Source organism: Psittacula echo (assembly GCF_963264785.1).
Source record: "Psittacula echo genome assembly, chromosome: 4".
In the NCBI taxonomy this organism is placed as follows: domain Eukaryota; kingdom Metazoa; phylum Chordata; class Aves; order Psittaciformes; family Psittacidae; genus Psittacula; species Psittacula echo.
This window is the reverse complement of record NC_137738.1, coordinates 28,626,927-28,647,357: the sequence shown is the minus strand read 5'-3', so window position 1 is coordinate 28,647,357 and position 20,431 is coordinate 28,626,927. Positions and strand designations below refer to the sequence as shown.

General features: G+C 40.7%; 1 protein-coding gene across 2 annotated transcripts in view; it reads right to left on the bottom strand.

Annotated features, from left to right (window-relative positions):
- The window catches only part of LYST (lysosomal trafficking regulator), an 83,227-nt gene extending 65,087 nt beyond the window's left edge, over positions 1–18,140 (bottom strand). For both annotated transcript variants that reach the window (XM_080615752.1, XM_080615753.1), the window contains exons 1-3: positions 18,094–18,140; positions 2,655–2,741; positions 1,035–1,233 (exon numbers count right to left, since the gene is read on the bottom strand). In XM_080615752.1, the coding sequence (XP_080471878.1) occupies positions 1,035–1,226 (192 nt within the window). In that variant the 5' untranslated portion in view covers positions 1,227–1,233; positions 2,655–2,741; positions 18,094–18,140. The remainder of the gene's footprint in view (positions 1–1,034; positions 1,234–2,654; positions 2,742–18,093) is intronic.
- Positions 18,141–20,431: the final 2,291 nt, after the last annotated feature.

The window sequence follows — 20,431 nt, the reverse complement described above, 5'->3', positions numbered from 1 at the left end:
AGCTGTTTTTCCAGCAGGTCTAATGCTGAAGCTGTTATTAACAGCAACTATGCAGAACTCAAGCGACATCTAAAAAACCCCATGGCTCTACAAGTGGGAAGGAGTCTTCTTAGCTATTATATATAATTGTAGTGTTGTGGATTTACTGTTCAGCCAGTACACCTACTGGAATCCAGAACCAAGACAGCAGACCTGACTGAAGTCTTAACAGAATTGACCTCATGAAGGGAAAACAAACCTTCAAGATGAATTTGACCAGCATTAACAGCTGACCTCAGTTAAGACAAGGGCTGAATAAACTCCACCAACATTCACTTGGTTCATTATTTTAAACACTGAGATCTGCAGTTTCAAAGCACAAAAATTTAACAAACATCTCATCCTACTTCATTGCTTAGTACGTATATAACTAAGAGTGCTGGAGAAGAAGCAGAAGAGAAAGAAAAAGACATGGACATCAGCAGCTACAGGGATGTGTGCTAGACTTTTTAGCTAAAAAACTCAGTATAAACTGATTACCTCTTTTAAAATGCTTTCTCTTCTGAGCTAAAGTCACAAAATATTTTCTTTCTATTACATTCAAAAGCAAGTTACTTAAAGAGCAAAAACATCTCACAGCACATGAACAAAATAAAAACGTGCATATTTTAATAGTATTACCTTAAACCAGGAGGACCCTCTCAAATTAAGAACCATCAGTTTGCACTGAAGGCTCAGTAAACACTCATTCTCTTCGAAATTCCAACCCCTTGCCTCTTTCCACCCAGCTACTGCACTTGAGCTTTGCATGCACCTCAATTAGGCAGAAGCTTAGCAACCATCAGCATCAGCCAGCAAACAGGTATGATTAACTAATTTTTTCTTTTTCCCTTCTTGCTGAAGGACAGAATGCAAGTGCAAACATATCTTCTTGAACTCCTACTTGTCTCAATTAACTCATACACTGTACCATAAAAAGGCAAGAAAATCAGCACTAAGCCAAATTCACACAGTCAAAGCTCAATAAAAAATTACATGGTAAGAAAAAGTATTACCTGATCAATAGTCGAGTTCAGGGTGGTAAGCAAAATAAACCCACGGCCTTGAACCAAGTATTGTCCCAGTGCTGCCATATGAGTTTCTTCTTCTTCATCTTCCTTGGCCTCTGCCCTCTGCACCACTGCATTGCACAGCCTGTTGACATCCGTCAAGAATTCCCGTGCCAGTGAGTTACTGGCACTGCTCATGTCTGAGCTGTAAGTAGAGGAAAGTACAGAAATTAAATCTGTCAGAAGATACATTTCTTATGGAAAGAGGACATGGCGGGGGTCGGGAAGAGAGGCGTGTTTCTTCTCTGTATCCCACCCTACCTGCCCCCAAGGCATGGAGTGTTTGTAGAACTAAGGAATAAATATTCTAATGCAGGTGGGAGGGAATGGGAAGGATAACCTTAGATAATTTCTTTTATTTCAGTGCAACTTTGGCAAACAGCTCACAACCCGAAACACTCATTTTATGAATCTATCAGGTAAAAGCCTGTGACACATAACATTCCCTCCCACTGCATAAATGAAAGCTAATCACTTTGTTTTAGCTTTTCTTTGTAACCTATAAATTTGAGCTTCAACGTTTGTCTGTTTCTAAAAGCTATTTGACCTGAAGCATAAGGGGAAATCAAGCAGCTCTTACATAGCATTGTACAGAAAACATTTTCTTTAATAGTTTATTTGAATACATTATCTTCCATCATGTTATATATTCCAACAGTACACAGATTGTTCAAAGGGGGGGGGGGAAATTAAGTAGTTAAGATAAATGTGGGAGTTTCATAAATACAACGCTTTAGATTTACCAACTCAGTGTTCTCCCTCAAGCAAGACTGAGTGGGTGGCAGACACTGCTACAGTGTACTTAATTCAAGACATAATTCTATTGCAAACAGAATTTCCAGGAGAAAATTCCAAAAGCGTTGGTACTGTTTCCCAAACTGAATTATTTTACTTCAGATAATGTGCACAAGGCCCTTAACACTTTGTCTATTCACTCTTATAAAAATGCATTTTTGGTTTTCTCTCATGCCACAGCATTCTCTATTGGTCAGCACTAGTACATGTTGAAACATTTAAACATGAATCAAACAAAACAAGAAATGCAAGACACAGCTGTAAAAAACTCTCTAGAGTATCACTGAGGAAGGAAAAACAAAAACAAGAACCAGTGACAGCAGCTACAGAAACCAGAACATTCAATCCACATAAACCCCACTCAGCTCATACTACAGCATACTGAAACTCCTTTAATTTCTATATAAACAGCTGAAGTAAAATCTTAAAAAGTCAAATATTTTCTTCATACGCAAGCATAGAACATGCAACAGAGCCAAATAACTTAAAATATAACATTTAAAAATAGTAGATGGATTAAGACTGCTTGACCAAGAAACATGTACATGCAATTATTAGGTGAAAAAAGACCTTGCATGAAAGCGCAAGTCTGCCAGCACTAGTGGTACAGAAAGCTCCTCCTATGAACAAGACTGAATACTTACAATGACATCATGGTTTAGTGTGAGGTGTCCCTGCCCATGGCAGGGGGTTGGAACTTGATGATCTTAAGGTCCTTTCCAACCCTAACTATTCTATGATTCACTGTAGAAGTAATGGGAAAATTCTTACCAGAATTACCTTGCCAGCTTAACACATTTATCTTCTATGTGGAAGAAAAAGCAAGTATGTTCTGGAAACACACCACCCTTGGGTCACCTGTTTTTAAGAAGAGAAAAATACAATGAAAGTGCATCTTAACCATGATGTTTTTAAAACTCATTTGACATACCTATATGAAGTTTAAGAAGAGTCCTGGAGGGTTTTTGAGTTTTAAAGGTCTAGTTTTCACTTTTAGCTTATTACTGAGCACAACCAATATCCTATGACAGAGAAAATACCTGGGGCATGTAAGGTGAATTAACATAATAAAGTTCACTAGTTCTTAAAATGTAAGATGTGGTTGGTATGCAAGTTTAAACACTTCCCTCCAGAAGCAGTATGAATTTTTAGTGACTACAACCTGCATATATAATACTTGAAGCACCTGCAGCTCTAGGTACAAGTGACGGATAGTATAAGAAACCAAATTATGCAGTCAGGTGCTGACACAAATGCATTTTAAACCTGTCCTTCTATTTTGTCCTAATAGACAACCAATATATTACATTGACTGGGGAAGATGCAATAAAAAAATTGGGAAGGAACAGTATTGTATGTGCTCTGCACAGACCACTCAAGCAATTTAAGAGTTACTTCTCTCCTACTCCTTTAGCCCCATCCAATCCTAATGAAGGATCAGAACAGGCAGTGCAGTCCCTCCCCCCCTCACGGAATATTTTAAGCTATCCCTATTTTATCTGCAATTACTCACTAAGAAAAGACTATGAGAACTGTAGGGAGAAGCAATCTCCCAGTTCACTCCAGAATGGCCAGAAATGACAAGACAATTACACCTAGGGCATGGTCTAGCAAAAAAAAGTCAGAAGAAAGCAACACATACACCAGCCCTGCTTTTGTGAGTGCTGCACAAAGGGCAAAAAGATTCGAAAATAACTCAAGGAAAATGACTGCTGTAGAGAGAATACATTCATAAAGTCCTAACATCCCATATTCCTTGCTCTAAGCTAAACTGTCAAAGGGTTTATGAGTTTTTAATTTTAAAATGAAATTTTCAGCTTTACACTTAAACTGTGATAAGCATGAACATTACAGGAAAAATGTCCTTAGGGAAGAAGGGAAACAATAGGTTCCCCAGGCAAATTCCTAATATTTGCTCCCTGCTTTGAGTGCATGGGAACAACACTTTTCATCCACAGCCCCACAGAAAACTAACCTACCCATGCAGTTATCATCCACAATTCATTGCAACTGATCAATTTAAGCAGCCAGTGGTTTAGCAGTTTTACCAGGCTATTAGAAGATGTAAAAATATGCTGTCCATCATGTTTTAGTGTCCTTCCATTTGAAAATTCAGTCTCCAGGTTTCCTGCATTGCTTGCACTGCTACACGGATTTAACATATACTACCTTATTCTAGCAAATGGGTAAATTCTCAGCATCAGTGTTAAGATAAAAGATATTTTATTGATGCTAATGCAAAAAAAGCATCAAGCATGGCTTCTTAAGGCAATAATTTCATATATAATTGGTAAGGAATTAAGATGCTCTCATCTATAATGCAGAAAAAATAACAAAGAGATACCATGCTGGATAATGAAGAGCTTCTTTTAGAATGTCTCACTCCAACAAGTGCTAGCTACTTCACAGTTGTACCTATTTCTGTTTCTGCAATTAAGTTATAAAATGGAATGACAGCACAAATGTGTCTTTGGAAACAGATCTCATTATTCATCCCACCAAAAAAAGCTGCATATGCACAGAAAACCTTCTTCCCTTTCTTGTTTCCCAACAAGTGAGTCAAGCACTTAAAGCACATTGCTTTTCAAAGAACTCTGTGAACAACTTGCCCTGCTGATGCTGTAACATAACAAACACTCTGTAGAGGTGTTTTCTAGGGGGTTGCTTGGTTTTTAAAAAAAATAAATCCTCCCCTACTCTGAGGTTTCAGCTTGCCTGTCACACTTCTGATGCAGATTGTTGTATGCTGATACTACAACCTACAGAGCACAGCATTTCATCTCACTCTCACCCCAAGAAAGTATACCAGTCAACTTGCTTCACATCAGAACTACTCTGCTGCAGACTTTTTCTTTTGTTTAAAGTGACACATCTTTAACTGCCGGGTGATACCTAAGAAGATGCTACACAAAATGCCTGTACTGAAGTAGAGTGCCTTCACCCCTCATTAGACATCACAGATCACCTTAATTAGGGAAAAAGCCCGAAATCTAAACCATCACACATTAAGCCATATGAGAGCAGAAAGAAATGTACCAGAATCTCAGTTCATAGCACAGTGAACAGTCCCAATGGGACACTTGGAAAACACATTGTGCCAGGGCTTCCTATAGCTTGCCCTAGAAAAAAAAATAGGTACATTCTTAAATTCCACTTCACCTCTAGAAGATTATTATTATCAGATTTCATTAAAAATACCTCTACTATTACTTATTTATAAATGGAAAAAACCCACAAGCTTTAAAAAAATAAATTACTTAACCATGAATAATGTGACATTCACAGGTAATCAGCCCTCTTCATGCCCATCTTTCTCTCATCCTCATAGTTCTACCTGTGTCACATCTTCTCTCTGGCCCCCTTCTGCACCAGCTCTCAAGTGACTTATTTCTACTTGCTATTGTGGTATAAATTGATTTCCTGCACTTGAAGCTGGTTTTTTTTCTGAACTTATTTCCATTTTTATCAAGTTGCTCATTGCCTGAGCATCTCAAAGTACAGGAATGCCTTGTACTTATCTCAGTGGACTTGAAGCCTCTAAAAGAAAAGACCAAAAATCAGTCTTTAAATAATTTAAAGGATGGAACTCAAAAATAAGACCAATTTAGCACTCTTGAACACTGAATCATGGATATGCTACCTTAACATAGTGCTAATAATTAGTAACATGGGAAATACAGAAAATGCAACAAAAGCTTAAGGTCAGAGCTAGTACTCTGTATATAAGAGTGAACAGAGCCTTTTACTTGGTTATGTTTTCATCAATTCATTGCCCCAGAAAGGCCTGGAATGTCCAGTAATACAATAAGAAGTAGTAGTTATTAAATTACTATAGCAGCACTGTAATAAAATATAGTACTAAGCCAAATGAAGTCCAAATCCGGTAATACTAATTTAATTACTACTTTCAGGTCCAAAAGCTACAGCAAGAGTAAAGGAGAGGCAGAAAGTCTGGTGGTGGTTGCCAGGTCACGCAACAGCCCCACTTAATGCTCTGTTAAACCTTTCTCCCCATAAACTTCTTGCTATAAGAGTCTTCTTGAAATGTTAGTTTTACAGCACTAGCAAAAAAAACCCCAAACAAACAAATAACAAAAAAAAAAAAAAAAAAAACCACCACCAAACAAACTACTTCAATAATCTCTATTTGTGGTGAAGTTAATGTCAATCAATTTCTTCAAATGGCTCATTACTAAATAATTGTATCAGTCTAAAATGAACATGCCACTGAGTGCTGTTCACACAGCTTGACTGCCTGAGTAAGCCAAAGTGCTAATGTACTAAGAAAGTAATGCATGGCACATCTGAACCACCTGCAAGCCTTAGTTTCCTGTAGCAAACTATGCTATCTTCTATAAAAGCAGTCTTTTTTACCAGGTTATGTGAGCATCTTCATGCACCAAAGGAATTATAGCCAATCTCATAAGAAAAATGAACTTACAAGAAGCTATTTTACAGGTCATGCAAAGAAGAGTAGAGAAAATACACCTAGCAAGATATATTTAACATATAATTAATTTACCTCCCTAGTTTTCTGGTTCAGATGAGAGACAAACACTAACCATGTACGGCATGGCTGCAAGTCCTTTTGAGCATAAAGTACAATGAAGTTGCATTTGTAGTAGGCATAATACTTCACGAAACATAGCTTCTATAAGCCACTGTCAATCCAGCTATTTCTGGCCTCCAGTTCAAAGGCTTGTAGCTCTTTTACCCATTCTCTAGAATAAAGTATATGTGCATATGAGTCATCACTGACCAATAAACACTACATTTACTTTCTACAGTATTAATTCTATTCCAAAAGTACTTGCCCCAGACTCGCTGCTTGTACTTCACCTACAAGCTCTGGAGAACGTGTGTGACCTCTTCAATGATTTTAACATTAATATGATTATATAAATTATTTAATTCAGATTTACTTGGGGTTAAACTCTCAACTTAAGCTCAAGCTTCTGTTAACAGAGAACAACAGGCATAATGAAGAACACCAGCACATTATTAACACTAAGATACTCCATGAATTGGCTTTTGTAATTTAGCACCAATTGCCAGGTTTATTACAGAAACAAAGTTTATCTTGTTAATAGCTGACACCAAATTTAAAGAAATTTGTTAACAATAAGAATAAGGGAATACTATGATTCATTTCTCTGTGCAAACTGGAGAAGAAAAAGAAATTAGAGCATGAGAGTGTACAATAGAAATATGATTCTAGCATGGCCTGGAGCATACCCTACAGTGCAGCCTTTAAGTCTGTACTTAGTGGTGAAATGCAAGTAAAGCCTCAAACTACCATGTTGCTGAGATCAGCACTCTTCATTTTCTTTTTGGTATCATTAAAAACTTTAAGCAGGCTACAAACAAATACGCAGCTGACATTGCCAAAATAGGTTACACACAGGAGCAACACACAAGCCTTTGAAGAAAACAGGAACCTGCAATTCAAGCTCAGCATCAACAGAAAACTTGAGATACTTGAGATGCTTTGATGCCTTGTTTTACAGCACAAGGCAATCAGCCAAAAGCTAGCTTATAAAAGGCAGGGAACATTTGCTAACCATCCAACAACTCTGATATTCAAAAACATGAGCAAACAACAGCAAAAACAAGACACCTCATGTTTGGTTCTTTCACAAAACAGAGACACCAGACAACACTCCAGCTCCACAAAAGAGTTCATACTTAAATTCCAATCACCTTCTCTCTCCTTTCCTATTATTAACTATTTGGAGTTACAGAAGCAGACAGCTTATTAAAACATACTAAGGCAGTGTTGCTCCAGTCATTAGGTTGCACATGCAAAGCAACCTCCTAACATACAGAATTTATCATAAGACTGCAGGTGGATGTCCATTTTCTTGGCACAGTTCTACTTCTGACAAAGCCCTTTATTTTATCAAGGAGTTCAGTAGCTAGCTTTTAGTCTTCTCTGTAATCCATTACATGAGTATGACATCCAAATAAGTTACTCAGAGTCTCTCTCTCCAGAATAAAGAGGTGAAAAATAAAAACACAGTACTTCTGGATGAACAGCACATGCAATGTCCCTTTAGCTAACCAGGGGAAAGTGTGTCAAGTTCACAAGATGGTAAACAAGCATTATTTTAATGAACACTGAAAGACATGTTGAGATCTTCATAGCAATGGTGTTGCTGTGCATGCAGGTGTTTATACATATATAATCTTACTAATATTACTTCTATATAAGATCAGAAGTATATTTAACTCCCACCTCACCTATGTGGGATGCTTGCCTTGCAATACCAAAGTATTTTAAGCCTCCTATAAGTATGTAGTCTACTTGTGTTCTGCTGCCTAGGTATTAAAACAAAATTTAATTCATGAAGCTCAGTGCTTATACAATCGAAGAATTAGAAAATTTCTGTCTCTAAGTGGATGTGAAAGTATTGTATCTTCCACTGCAGGGGGGAAGGTGGAAGAATTTTAAGGAATTACATTATCTATGCTTTCTGAAAATACAAGTATTTAAAGTAGTAAAATTACTCATTTTCATATTGTGTATAGTCAGGAAACACTGTGACATGGATGGCTAAACTAACCGTTCCTGTTGTAGAATAAGAATGCCAAGGAAATAAAAGATCATACAAATACTATGCTAGATTTAAAACATTAAAGAAACAGGCACTTTCCAAAATACCTATCAGATATCTACAAACAAGTCAGCAAACTCATAATTAGTAAACATATCCAAGGCTACAAGCACCTAGAGAAACACAGAGTGGCATTACATGTACAAGCAGGTCAACTCAAACAGATTCAGAGATGTCATTCTTCTGATCAAGATCAAGACCTGTGGTGCACCTCACTGAATATAAGTGATGAAGAAATCCAAACTCTTCCTTAACCCCAAATAATTTGCCATGTACTTTCAGGCCTCTTGTTTTTTAAGAATTAGAAATGAAGCACATGGGTAATTTCTTTGGGCACAAAGTTTCTTCCAGACCACGCTTCCTAAACTTGGCCAGTTTATTTCTGCAAAGGTAACCTAAAATGTATTTGCTAGAGTTTAATCTGGTTCCTTGGATATATTCTGATCCATAAGTATTTAAGTCATGCTCTTCCCAGCTTGACTGTTTCTAGAATCTCGCTTTTCTCTAGCATAATTATTGGTAACAGCTCTGACTGAATGACAGAAGCTCAACTCAAAGGCACAACAGATTAACATATATGTAATATTTTTATAGATTAAGAAGAAAAAAACCCAAAACACCTTATTTACCCACAGCTATGTTTTCCTGTTCAACAGCTTCCAAAGTGTGATCTTAAGACATGCTTTCCATTAAATGAACTCTGATTTACATCTCCAGTGTTTCCACTGTATGCCATCATTTCATTAGTCTGTGTATCTGACAAAGATGTCTGTTCCTTAAAAGCAAAACGTACTAATGGCCATGAAGTGCATAAGCTTGTCCTACAATGGCACTGGAGGCTATCATCTCAAACCAGCAAGTTTCTAATTTATTAGCTGCAATTGACTGTAGAAAAACTGTAACTAGTATCAGCACACAGGTGACAGGAAACAAAGTCAAGAACATTAAGGTATAATAAACTGTGCTCAAAGGTTGACCAAAGAGGGACTACCAAAACAGTAAGATAACTTGGCAAGAAAAGATCAAGTGATAAAAGGTCTGAGCACCCCAAAAGGAAGCCAGTTCACATGCAAACTAACTGCAGACTTTTCCACATATAAGCAACGCACCAGAGACCTAAAAATAAAAGTTAGGCATACACAGTTTTGTATGATGCTTTAGAGGTTTGTAATTCCAAAGGTTAAAGCCACAATCATTATGATTATAATGAATATTCTACTTCTGACAACCATCACAAAGCTACAAGCAAAACTCAGGATCTCAACAACAGGCCTAGCCTACCAAGGCCTCACAATCTGGGGAGAGAATGCACAGCTATATTTTTATATATATATGTACTAGAGTATGGTAGAAGCCAACTTACATGTTACTCCATCCTAGCAAGCTTTAGAGATTGAGAGGGTTAACAACCCCCTCTCATCCTAATTCCTCTTCAGTGTTAGTTGTGCTCAGTCACACCACATCAGCAATGTAATACTTTGGAACATGAACAACAGCTTTCCATGTCTTACATGAAATCCCTAACATAATTCTATATAGCAACTGTACTTTGTTCATTGGTCTGCTTTGTGATGAGAGTCATTTTTAAGAATATCCCATTAAAGTCAATCCAATGATTTTCTGATGCAACTTTTAGTACATCATAAGCTAACATCATAAGCTACTAAGACATTTACAGCAGTGAAATACAAGCAGCATTTCATCAACACTGAACTTAAACTACAAGTTCTTGTCCTACTGGATTGTGAAGTATTCACATGATTTGTTCTTCAGTTAAGCCTACTTGCAAAAAAGTAATTTGTATTACCTGCTTACCTCATGACAGGGCTTTTAGAAGTAGATCATTCTGTTGCTGTAATTTCAGGATGCTTAAAAAATGAATTTGTGAAACTCGACACATATAGCACCACCAAACCCCATTTCTGCTTAATAGTTGCTTCTTGGAAAGTACTATTACCTTGGGGAACTAGAATTAAATGACACCTGACTACTTGTACAACACACTATCAAAAATTTTTACTACATGTACCAGCATCTAAGAAAGGGGAAGGGAAAATGTGCTGGCAAGAAAAAATAACACAGTCTCATGTCATCCTAGATTTTCCACATAATGATACCTACTTGACATACCTGACTCTTACTTGGAAAAAGAGTTAGAATAAGATGTATAGGAGTCTTTGGTGAAGTTTCAAGAAGTATTCACTGCAATGACAACAAATGCAAGCTGTCATAATGGAACAGTGCAATGCAGTACCAACTGTATGCTAAGAAATGATTCTATGATTCTAAAGTAGCACCACAGATTAAGCAATCAATGACAGGAAGGCTGTTCTTGCTAAAATTCAGAAGGTTATCAGGTTCTGCCTTGAGCTATGAAGATCTGTATCCCCTTTACAAGTTAGCAGATTACCAACAATTTCCTCCTTTTAAGTCTGTATGAAATATCATTGAGACAGAGCTAATGGCAAAGAATCCCACAGGCTAACTGCATGTTACAAAAGTGCTTGGGGACAGCTTCTCAAGTAACATAAAATTTTATTTAGTCATCAAACAATACAAAACACCTATGAAAGCATTTGAGTCTGAAATGAAGCTAAACATGAAAGATAATTCATCTACAAGATAAAATGTACAGCACTAACGAAAGAAGCTCTCAAACAACCACCTACACACTCAAGTAATGCACTGAGCCTGTACATACACTGATCAAGCTTATATTTAGCTTGTGATCTCACACTATCTAAAATCAGTAGCTATAATATAGTTAACCACACTAAATCCATTCCAGTTCATTTAAAATTTCCATATTTCAGACCAATGCATGCAGGCTCAGAGAACAAACATTCCTTATATGAGGCACGGGGAAAGCTGGGGGCCTTCAAAGATAATCATTGCAACATTAAATGTGTTAGAAACACATTTTGCTTGCGATCATAGAGACAAACTATACCACACTGAAGAATACCAAGGTGTTACCAATAGCACAAAAATGCTAAAGCAAGCTTTGCTAGTAGAGTTGAAGACAAGGATCTGTTCCAGATCTTATCTGGAGTTCTAGAGGACAACACCTGAAAGAAACACATGATACTAGAGAAAGGAATTAACAAATATTCCACCACAAGACAGAGTCTATGCAGAAAATAAGCTGCATAAAAATAAGAAATACAAGAAAATAAGGAAGGACGAAGATTAGTAAAATCATTCAGCAGGGAAAAGGCTGAAACAGCATAGCTCCCAAGTCAGCCTTTTTCTGAACACTACTTACAGACTGCTAACAAGTTCTTCTCCAAATTAAAATATATACAGGTAATAGTCCTAAACATTCTTTCAAGCTTTAGGTTTGATATTTATCCCACAAACAGACTACAGACGAAGCCCTCAACAGCCATGCTTGTGGAGCAATGACTAATAACTAAATCTGGAGATCAATAACCTCCACAGACTCTGTAGAGTGAAAGGAAAGCTGCAGGCTACTACAGAAGGTCAGTCAGAAGTTCAGGGCCTCTCCAGCAGCAAGCCTGCACAGACCATGCAGACTCTGTGAATGCCATCTTACATTAATCTGCAGCACAGCAGATAGCGTGGCCTTCCAGTACAACTGGCAAAATCACTGTAATTGTGACCACACTACAAGCATGCATACACTGAGTCTACCTGGAGATTATTTTAAACAACAGATGTATCACTCAATGATCATACAAACCTGTTCATAAATCATGACCACTTTTTGCAATTTAGAAGATTGTAAGTTTTGATTGCACCAATACTCAGATACATGAAAGAGGCAAAATGAAGTTGAACAGTATCTTGAAGTACTTGTGCTGAAGGCATATGAATGAGCAAAGGCTGTTACTGAAACTGAAAGCTTAGTTGTTAGAGGACTAAAACTAGAAAGTAAAATCTTGGTATTGTGTTCAAAGTGCCCACTAAAAGCAATTAAATGAGAGGAAGGCAAATTATCAGAGTTAACAAGATGACAACTAACTCTGTTTCTGGGACTTTAAAACAGGTCAGTTTTACAAGCAATCAAAAGTAATTTCTATGAGTAATCAAATGCAGACAAGATAGCAGGCAGCAATGAAGGTGATATTAAAACAGGAATTTTTTTACTTAAATATCTGAGAGTTTCATATGCAGTTATCCTTGCCAAGCTCAGTCTCATAGCTTCTTAGCTAAGTGCAAAGAGCTTCAGTCACTTTAGGGAAGCAGACACTGTGCTTCCTCCAGACTTTACAGAAAAGAAGTATTTGTTCCAGCTGTGCTGACCGCTCTTGCACTGACCTGCCCCCAGAAGACCCAGTCATCAACCAAGAATGCTACAGGCAAAATTACTCATGTAACATCTCACTTCAGGTAGCTTTCCTCCAGTGGGAGTACCAATAAGGAACAGCTAGGATTTTTATTTTATTCTTGAAGTTTAAACAGCATCCAAGTCAAGCGGTAAACTATAATCAATAATTATACTTAATTTCACATAATAATGACTTAGAGTATAAAGTTTCACAGTATACCTATTACTAGATAGACAAATATTTAAGAATATTTTGAATCACTGGAGAAAACCCTTAATTCATCAATTCAACAACGCACAAGATAACCAAACTATGTTTAAAAAGTCCCTGACCTAAATGTCTATCACACATGCACACACAAGACTGAGATATAGGTGGGGAGATGGATGAAGTGTGCTAGGTGAAGGCCACTTACACATCCAAGCAGTATTTCCAGTAACCAAACATAACAATTTTTCTGCAAGTGCCAAGGATTTAGCAGAACTCCAATAATCAAATTGACACAGTAATTGGAATAATTAAGACTTCCAAAAATAGTCATAGATTAATTAGGAGTAACTTCTGGAGTTGAAAAAGACCCCACACAGTATTTCATCTATATACACAGACATGAAGGAAATTCTGCTTTCCTTTAATCTTTTGTTAATTGAAACATAAAAATCAAGAATGAAGCTGCACACTCTTCAGTGACTCAAATATCCCTTCAAAACAGAAAGATGCAAGTAATACAAAGATAAATACATACCTCAGGTAGCACACAAAGTCTTACATTTTGGGGCTTTCGTTTTGTTTTCTCTATAGCAAGTAATAAGAATTTTTGCTCTCAATTCTTGGAAAACAGGTCTGTTAAACTCTTGCCTTCCAATGGAAAGATAATAGGAAAGTGAAAGATTTGCACTTTTTAGTTAATTCTAGGACTATTTCAGTGTCATCTCAAATTACTGAAACAAAACTGGACAAAATTAAACTTTTGAAATATTATAATGAAAGTATAATGAAGCTGGACTTCCATCAGTTGCTGCAATACAATTATGAACTATCAGGAATATTTCCATAAGTCTTAAATATTTTCCTTACTAATTCACTCTTTTCCAGAATTAAGAACTATTGATCTTAATAGTGAGAACTGTTCATCCCTTCAGACTGCTGTTGCTGTTACTCATTCCTCATCTTTCAGTTACTACACTAAAATTTAACCAAATCACTTGCTTACTGAGGTTAACAGATCTTGTTTGATGCTTTTTGCCATTTATTGTACCCCCCACCCCCCAAAAAAAAAAAAAAAAATTCTTCACAGATCTTCAGTAAATGCCTCAACAATACTAGAGAGGAATAGATGAAGTCAGGCATTTGATGAAATAAAACTGGATGAAGTTAACATCAGTTTTAATACTTCCAGTAAAGCTTTGCATTAGCGTTACCTCACAGTAATTCCCTCTGATATTTCACCTCCCCAATTTTCTCTTTGGAAAGCAGACAGGTAACAGGTTTCCAGAACCAGGAACTCTCTCCTCCCACCTCACATTTAATACTTCATTCTCCCATACTTCTACATGGAGCACAGTGATGCTTTTAACTGAAGCCAAGGAGCTCAACTTCCTGTGTGCTCTGGATCTTCACAAACGTATCACAAAGCACAGCCTGCTCTAACACGGAGACTGCAGCATCCTGGTAACTCGAGGCTGCAAACATGAACCATAAAGAGCCAACAGCTTATAGTAAGAAAATCCTCAAGAAAGCACACTCTCACACAGCACCTTCTTCTTTCCCTTCCCCTTAACACATTCTAGTATCACTTCTAATAGAGTGCTTTATCTGGAAGCAAGACACTGCCAAGCACCAATTTCAACAAGCTGCTAAAAGATCTGTTCAAATGTAAGGCCTGAATCTGAACAGAGGAAAAAAAAAACATGACCTAGTGCGTACTCTGCTGCTCTATCAGTTCTTCTCAAATGACCATGACAGCTGAAGCAGAGACCCTGCTGAGTCAAAGCAAAAGCCCCTGCCTTCTGAGAAGAAGCTAAGGCACAGTTACACAAGACAGTTCAGCCCACCTGACAATTCATGACTAATAAGATGTTTCTGCTCCTCCCCAGCAACTCTTCCCTTCTTCCTCCATCACTCCACTCATCCAACTCTTCTGATGAGAGCCATCTCCACATGTTTGTAGAAAACTCCTTTTTTTCAGCTGGATTTTTGTGGTTGTTGAATTGCCATGTTGGGAGATAAGACAGCTGTCACTGTCAAAGGAAGAAGGCAGGAGGGAGATCTCCCCCTTCAGCAGCAGCAAGCTGCTCGATCAGCTTAGTCAGTTCATACTGATGAGTCCAGGTGACAGAACAGAAGCACACACAGATCTCTTCTACCTTGTCTTGCCCCAGTCTAAAAAGACAAATTTCACCTCCAGATGAGTACTATCACAGGCACTGACAGCTCTGATGACACCACCCCAACTACTTGATACTAGCTAAAGTCCTATGAATTTTCATCACACAATTTGCCAAAGTAACTAACATTCTCACAATCATCTCTGAACTGGAGAAGAAAGCAAACAGTCAAAGTAATCCCAGACATACATACATAAAGCCCTCCCCATACTGCATATATTACAATCTTTTCCCACCATTATAATCCCATTTTCCAGCAAACAAAAAAGATGACTTTAAAGTTAACTCAGCAATATAAAGTAGCGACACCTCAGCCTAACAGCCACTACAGTTCTTCACTACAGAAGCCCACAGACCCTGCCATCTCCTTAAAAAGGAATAAATACATATTAATGAGGTCTTGCTGATGATGGCTGTTCACTCCAAAGGACTTCAATTCACCTGCAGAGGACAAGCAAGCATGTCCTGGACAGCAAGCACCTCCTGGCGTGACAGAATCCTCTTACCAAATCATTTCACCCTACATTCCCTCTGTACCCTTCTGCCCGCACAAGACAAGTATTAAAGCCAGTTTTGCTTCAGAATTCCTCTATGTGCAACTTTATCTTACTTGAAAAGAGACTATCATGAAATTGGCAAAATTCTTCAAGTACAAAGGAAATTAGCTCCCTGCAGAAGCTACAAGGGTGTACAACTGTACATTAATAAGGACACCTGGTCTATTAAAGAAATCACTAACAATAAAAATACAGAACTGAGAGCTTCCTCAAATTTTGTTCATATTTCCAAGTACTTGCTTATGCTCTTTGAGCTTAGCTGTAAGGAGAAATATACAAAAGCAGCAACTTACTTTTAATAAGTGTTCAGTATGCAGTTTCTCTTTTCTGATATTTATGTATCAAGTGTCTTACTTTCCAACAGTTCCTATACTATTGTTCAAGGTGCTGACAGTCTCTTTTCTTGTCTTAAACTGCATTAAAAACTGATGCAGACACACAAGAAAAGCATACAAGGGACTAAGAAAAAGGAAAAAGCAAAAGAAGAATTTAAGAAGAATTTTAATTAAATGATTACTAACCTAACAGAAAAAAAATCTTATGATTGATTAAACATTTTAATGGACAGTAAAGTACAGTAAAAAAAAAAGAAATCTAATGGGGGAAGGAGAAAAGGGAAAGCAGAGAGTGACATTAAAAAAAGCTCCTCTTAAGAAATCTGTATGCAGTCTTACAAACCAAGTGATGACTGGCTTCCTGAGGTCTCATTTACTGTTAACTTTTGTTTTAGAAGGCATTGAAAGCTACTTGCTCTTAGCTTGCAAGATTCTCTGTCAAAAGGACAATGAGTGAAAAGAGTAAACTTAAAATACCCTACAAACAGCTGATTTTTTTTCTTCCTTATTAATGGCAATATATGAAGGCATTCTGATTTTTCATTCACTCTCTTTTAAACGTTCACCAGAAACTCTCAGTGAAACTCACAGATTTTCTAAGGTATCCAAGAGGGTACTTTCTTCTTTCCATTACTGGTCTGTGAGCCTACAGTTAAAAGCAGAAAGAAGACTAAGGGCATTTTCACAAATTCTTAACACAGTGTAGCCCTGTTATGATAAATGACTAAAACAGATGTCCCTGCTTCTTTTTCTGTCAAAGGTTGTCCCAGGACCTCATAAGCAACAGTACAATTGTTAGTGAGGCAGTCTTGTGTCACTAACTCTAAGCTTCTCTAGATCCTAATAAGGATTCTTACTGATTCATGTAGCACTACTACAACTAAGAAGTCTCAAATCCACACTTTCTTCTCTACTCCATTTTCATTTATAACCACATTAGATGCTTCTCCAACTCCTAGGTCACTACATTTGGTGATGTCATCCTCCCTCTGAATTTCTTCAGCTGCTCTGCTTTCCCTTACAGAAGTTTTATCCTCCCAGTGATGCACCTGCTTTCCCTGCCTTCTCTCACATGCTACAGGTAAGTAAAAGGCAGCTCTTCAAATCATTTAGGGATACCAGGTAACGTCCAACTCTATTCACACACACCCCCCGCCCCCCAAAGAGTATCTTCGCACATTCTCCCCACACTCAGAAACTACCTGGAAGAGCTCTCACTGCTCCTCTGTTCAGTCATCGATTAAAAAAGGGAAAGGATGGTTCAGGTGCTGCGACTATCGCATTCTACGTCCATCAACATTATCGCGTTTCCCTGGACAGCCCAGATCTGCTTGTCTTCAATTGCTATCTCCGGTTTTCAACAAACGCCTTGCTGCCAGCGAGGCTTTGCGCTCCGGTGCTGCACAAACGCATCACAAAGCACAGACCACCGTAACGCGGAGCCGCAGCATCCCGGCAACACGTAAAGGAACGCAAAACACACAGCACCCGCACACGGAGAATTACATATTGCTTTTCTGTAAAAGCAGAGCTCACAAGCAGGAAGAACCACTGCGGGCCGCAAACCGCCTCACCGAAGCTACCAAACCCAGGGCCAGCCCCTACCCCTATCCCTGTGAGGCATGCGGGAACCGAGCGCGCACTCCCCCCGCCTACCCCCCCGTGGCCGAAGGACAGCGCGGCCCGGCCGGGCCAGGCCAGGCCCCTGCCCCGGGGAGCCTCGGGGCGGGCAGGGCCCCGCCTGCGCCACCAGCGGCCGCTTCTTCCGCCTCTCACAGCCGCCGCAGTCAGCCTGCGCTAAGCCGCCTGCAGCAACCAGCAGGCATCTTCACACGGCCGAGGCGGCCGGCGCTGGCTGACAAGACAGTCCATCCGCCCCGGCCCAGGCACGGCGGCTCCCGCCCGTGGAGGGGCGCCCCTTCGTGCTTGTGCCCTCCGAGCTGCCTGCCTGCCACCCGGCCCCGCGCCGCCAGGGGAGACCCCGCAACGCAAGGCCGGAGGCGGTGAAACCCGCCGTGCCCTTACCAGCTCCACGCCCCACCAAAGCCACCACGCCTGGCCGTCAGCTCCGCTCTTATCCCGCTGACAGCGTCCCGGCAGCCCATGGCGGGACGGCCCCGCCCGCCCTCGTCTCCCGGGCAACGCAGCGCCCGTGGCCCCGCCCCGCCCCTAGCCCCGCCCCACCTGACTCCTCCGCTCCCGCCGCCGCCGCCGGCGCGCGCGTGGGCGGTGGGCAGAATGACGCGCGCACCAGCAACCAATGGGCGCCGCCGCCGAGCGGGGGCGGGGGAATCCTTGTGGGTGGGGGCGTGGCTTCCCCTGGGCACGCCCCGCCCCCTGCGGCCAGGGCAGCGTACCCGTGTGCAGCGCGTGCCTGTCGGCGCGCGGGTCGGGTGCGCCACGCGTAACCGTTCAGACGCACACCCGCCGCCCTCACCCCCGCTTTAACGCCAACGTTAAAAACGCCCGTGACGCCCGTGTCCCATCGTTGGTTCCCAGCACGCACGCCGGCGCCAGTGCTGCCGGAGCTCGAACCTGGTGCTGCCTGGTGGCTGCAAGCCCCTTCCCGAGTTGCGCTGTGCCCCGTTACTCCACCCGCGACAAAGAGCTCAGGGTATGACGGGCTTTGCAAGCAGAGGAGAGTTTCATAGAATCATAGAATCACAGGACGGTTTGGGTTGGGAGGGACCTTAAAGCTCATCCAGTCCCAACGCCCTGCCATGAGCAGGAACACCTTCCACTAGACCAGGTTGCTCAAAGCCCCGTCGAGCCTGGCGTTGAACACTGCCACGGCTGGGGCAGCCACAGCTTCTCCCGGCAACCTGTGCCAGGGTCTCACCACCCTCACAGGGAAGAGCTTCTTCCTTGTATCTGACCTGAAGAGTTTGTGCTCTTTGCTGCAAGTAAGTTCTCAGAGCTGCAGAGCCAGGCTTTGGTACTCGGCTGAGGGACCTGGAAGAAAGGACTGCCCTGAATGCCACTTGATCACATGCCCTGTCAGAGGTGGTTCATGTGTGCAAATAAATCGATAACATGCCCTGACTCCACCTCAGTGCTCTCACCCTCACCTGGAATTCACCTCACACAGCCAGGGCCCTTACTGACTTTTTTGAACGTGGCAGCAACACATTACCCGCGATGCTAACAAGCACACATTCCATATATTGAAACATGCCTACATTTGGCATAACCTTCCCGATTCTTGAAATCAGACCTTAGCATGACCTTACCTCAACACGTCCCTCCCACATCCTTTGGCCTCCTATTCCCTGAGCCTTGCTGCCTTTCCTGGGAAGGACTTGGTTCAGATCTGTGGTTGTGTTCCAGTTACCATCCCAGGGCCCACTGGCTACCTCAGTGGCACATTGGATTTGCAACACTTAAGCCAGGCTGCCTGCAAGGATTACACGGATGGACAGAGCCAGACCTTGGGAATGCTTTGGACAGCAGGATCCCAGGACCCACCTGCCAAAGTAAGTTTAAATACACATGAGGTAACAGCATTTAAGTCTTTTGCAATTATAAACTTCAATATGCCTGTATACCCTGCTTCTCGTACTCTTTCCCATGCCATCTACTTACAGCCCCCTTTAGGTACTGGAAGACTGTTATAAGGTGCCCCAAGAGCCTTCTCTTCTCTAGGCTGAACAAGCCCAGCTCTCTCAGCCTTTCCTCATAGAAGAGCTGCTCCAGCCCTCTGATAACTTTTTTAGCCCTCCTTTGGACTCACTCCAACAGGTCCATGTCTTTCCTGTGCTGAGGACTTTAGAACTGAGTACTCTGGATGGGGTCTCAAGAGAGTGGAGAGAGGGAGAGAATCACCTCCCTTGACCTGCTGATCACACTTCTTCAGATGCACCCTAGGTTGGCTTTCTGGGCTGCGTGTGCACATTGCCAGTTAATGTTCATTTTCTCATCAACCAACACCCCCAAGTCCTTCTCTGCAGGGCTGCTCTGAATCTCTTCTCTGCCCAACCTGTGGCTGTGCCTGGGATTGCTCCGACCCAGGTGTAGGACCTTGCACTTGGCTGGGTTGAACTTCATGAGATTGGCAGCAGCCCACCTCTCAAGTGTGTCAAGGCCCCTCTGAACGGCATCCCTTTCCTCCAGTGTGTTGACTGCACCACACAGCTTGGTGTCATCAGCAATCTTGCTGCACTCAATCCCACTGTCCATGTCGCCCATATTAATTCAGGCAGACTAAACTCTACTTGCAAGCCATTTTTTTTTTAAAGTCCTGGAGAACATGGTAGGATTTGGTCCAGCCTATCCCAGCTGGCACTTCATCTACTGAAGAAGAAAGTGAACCAATATTCTCAACCCTGGGCTCAGGGAATCTTCAACCTGAAGCAAACTCCCTAAT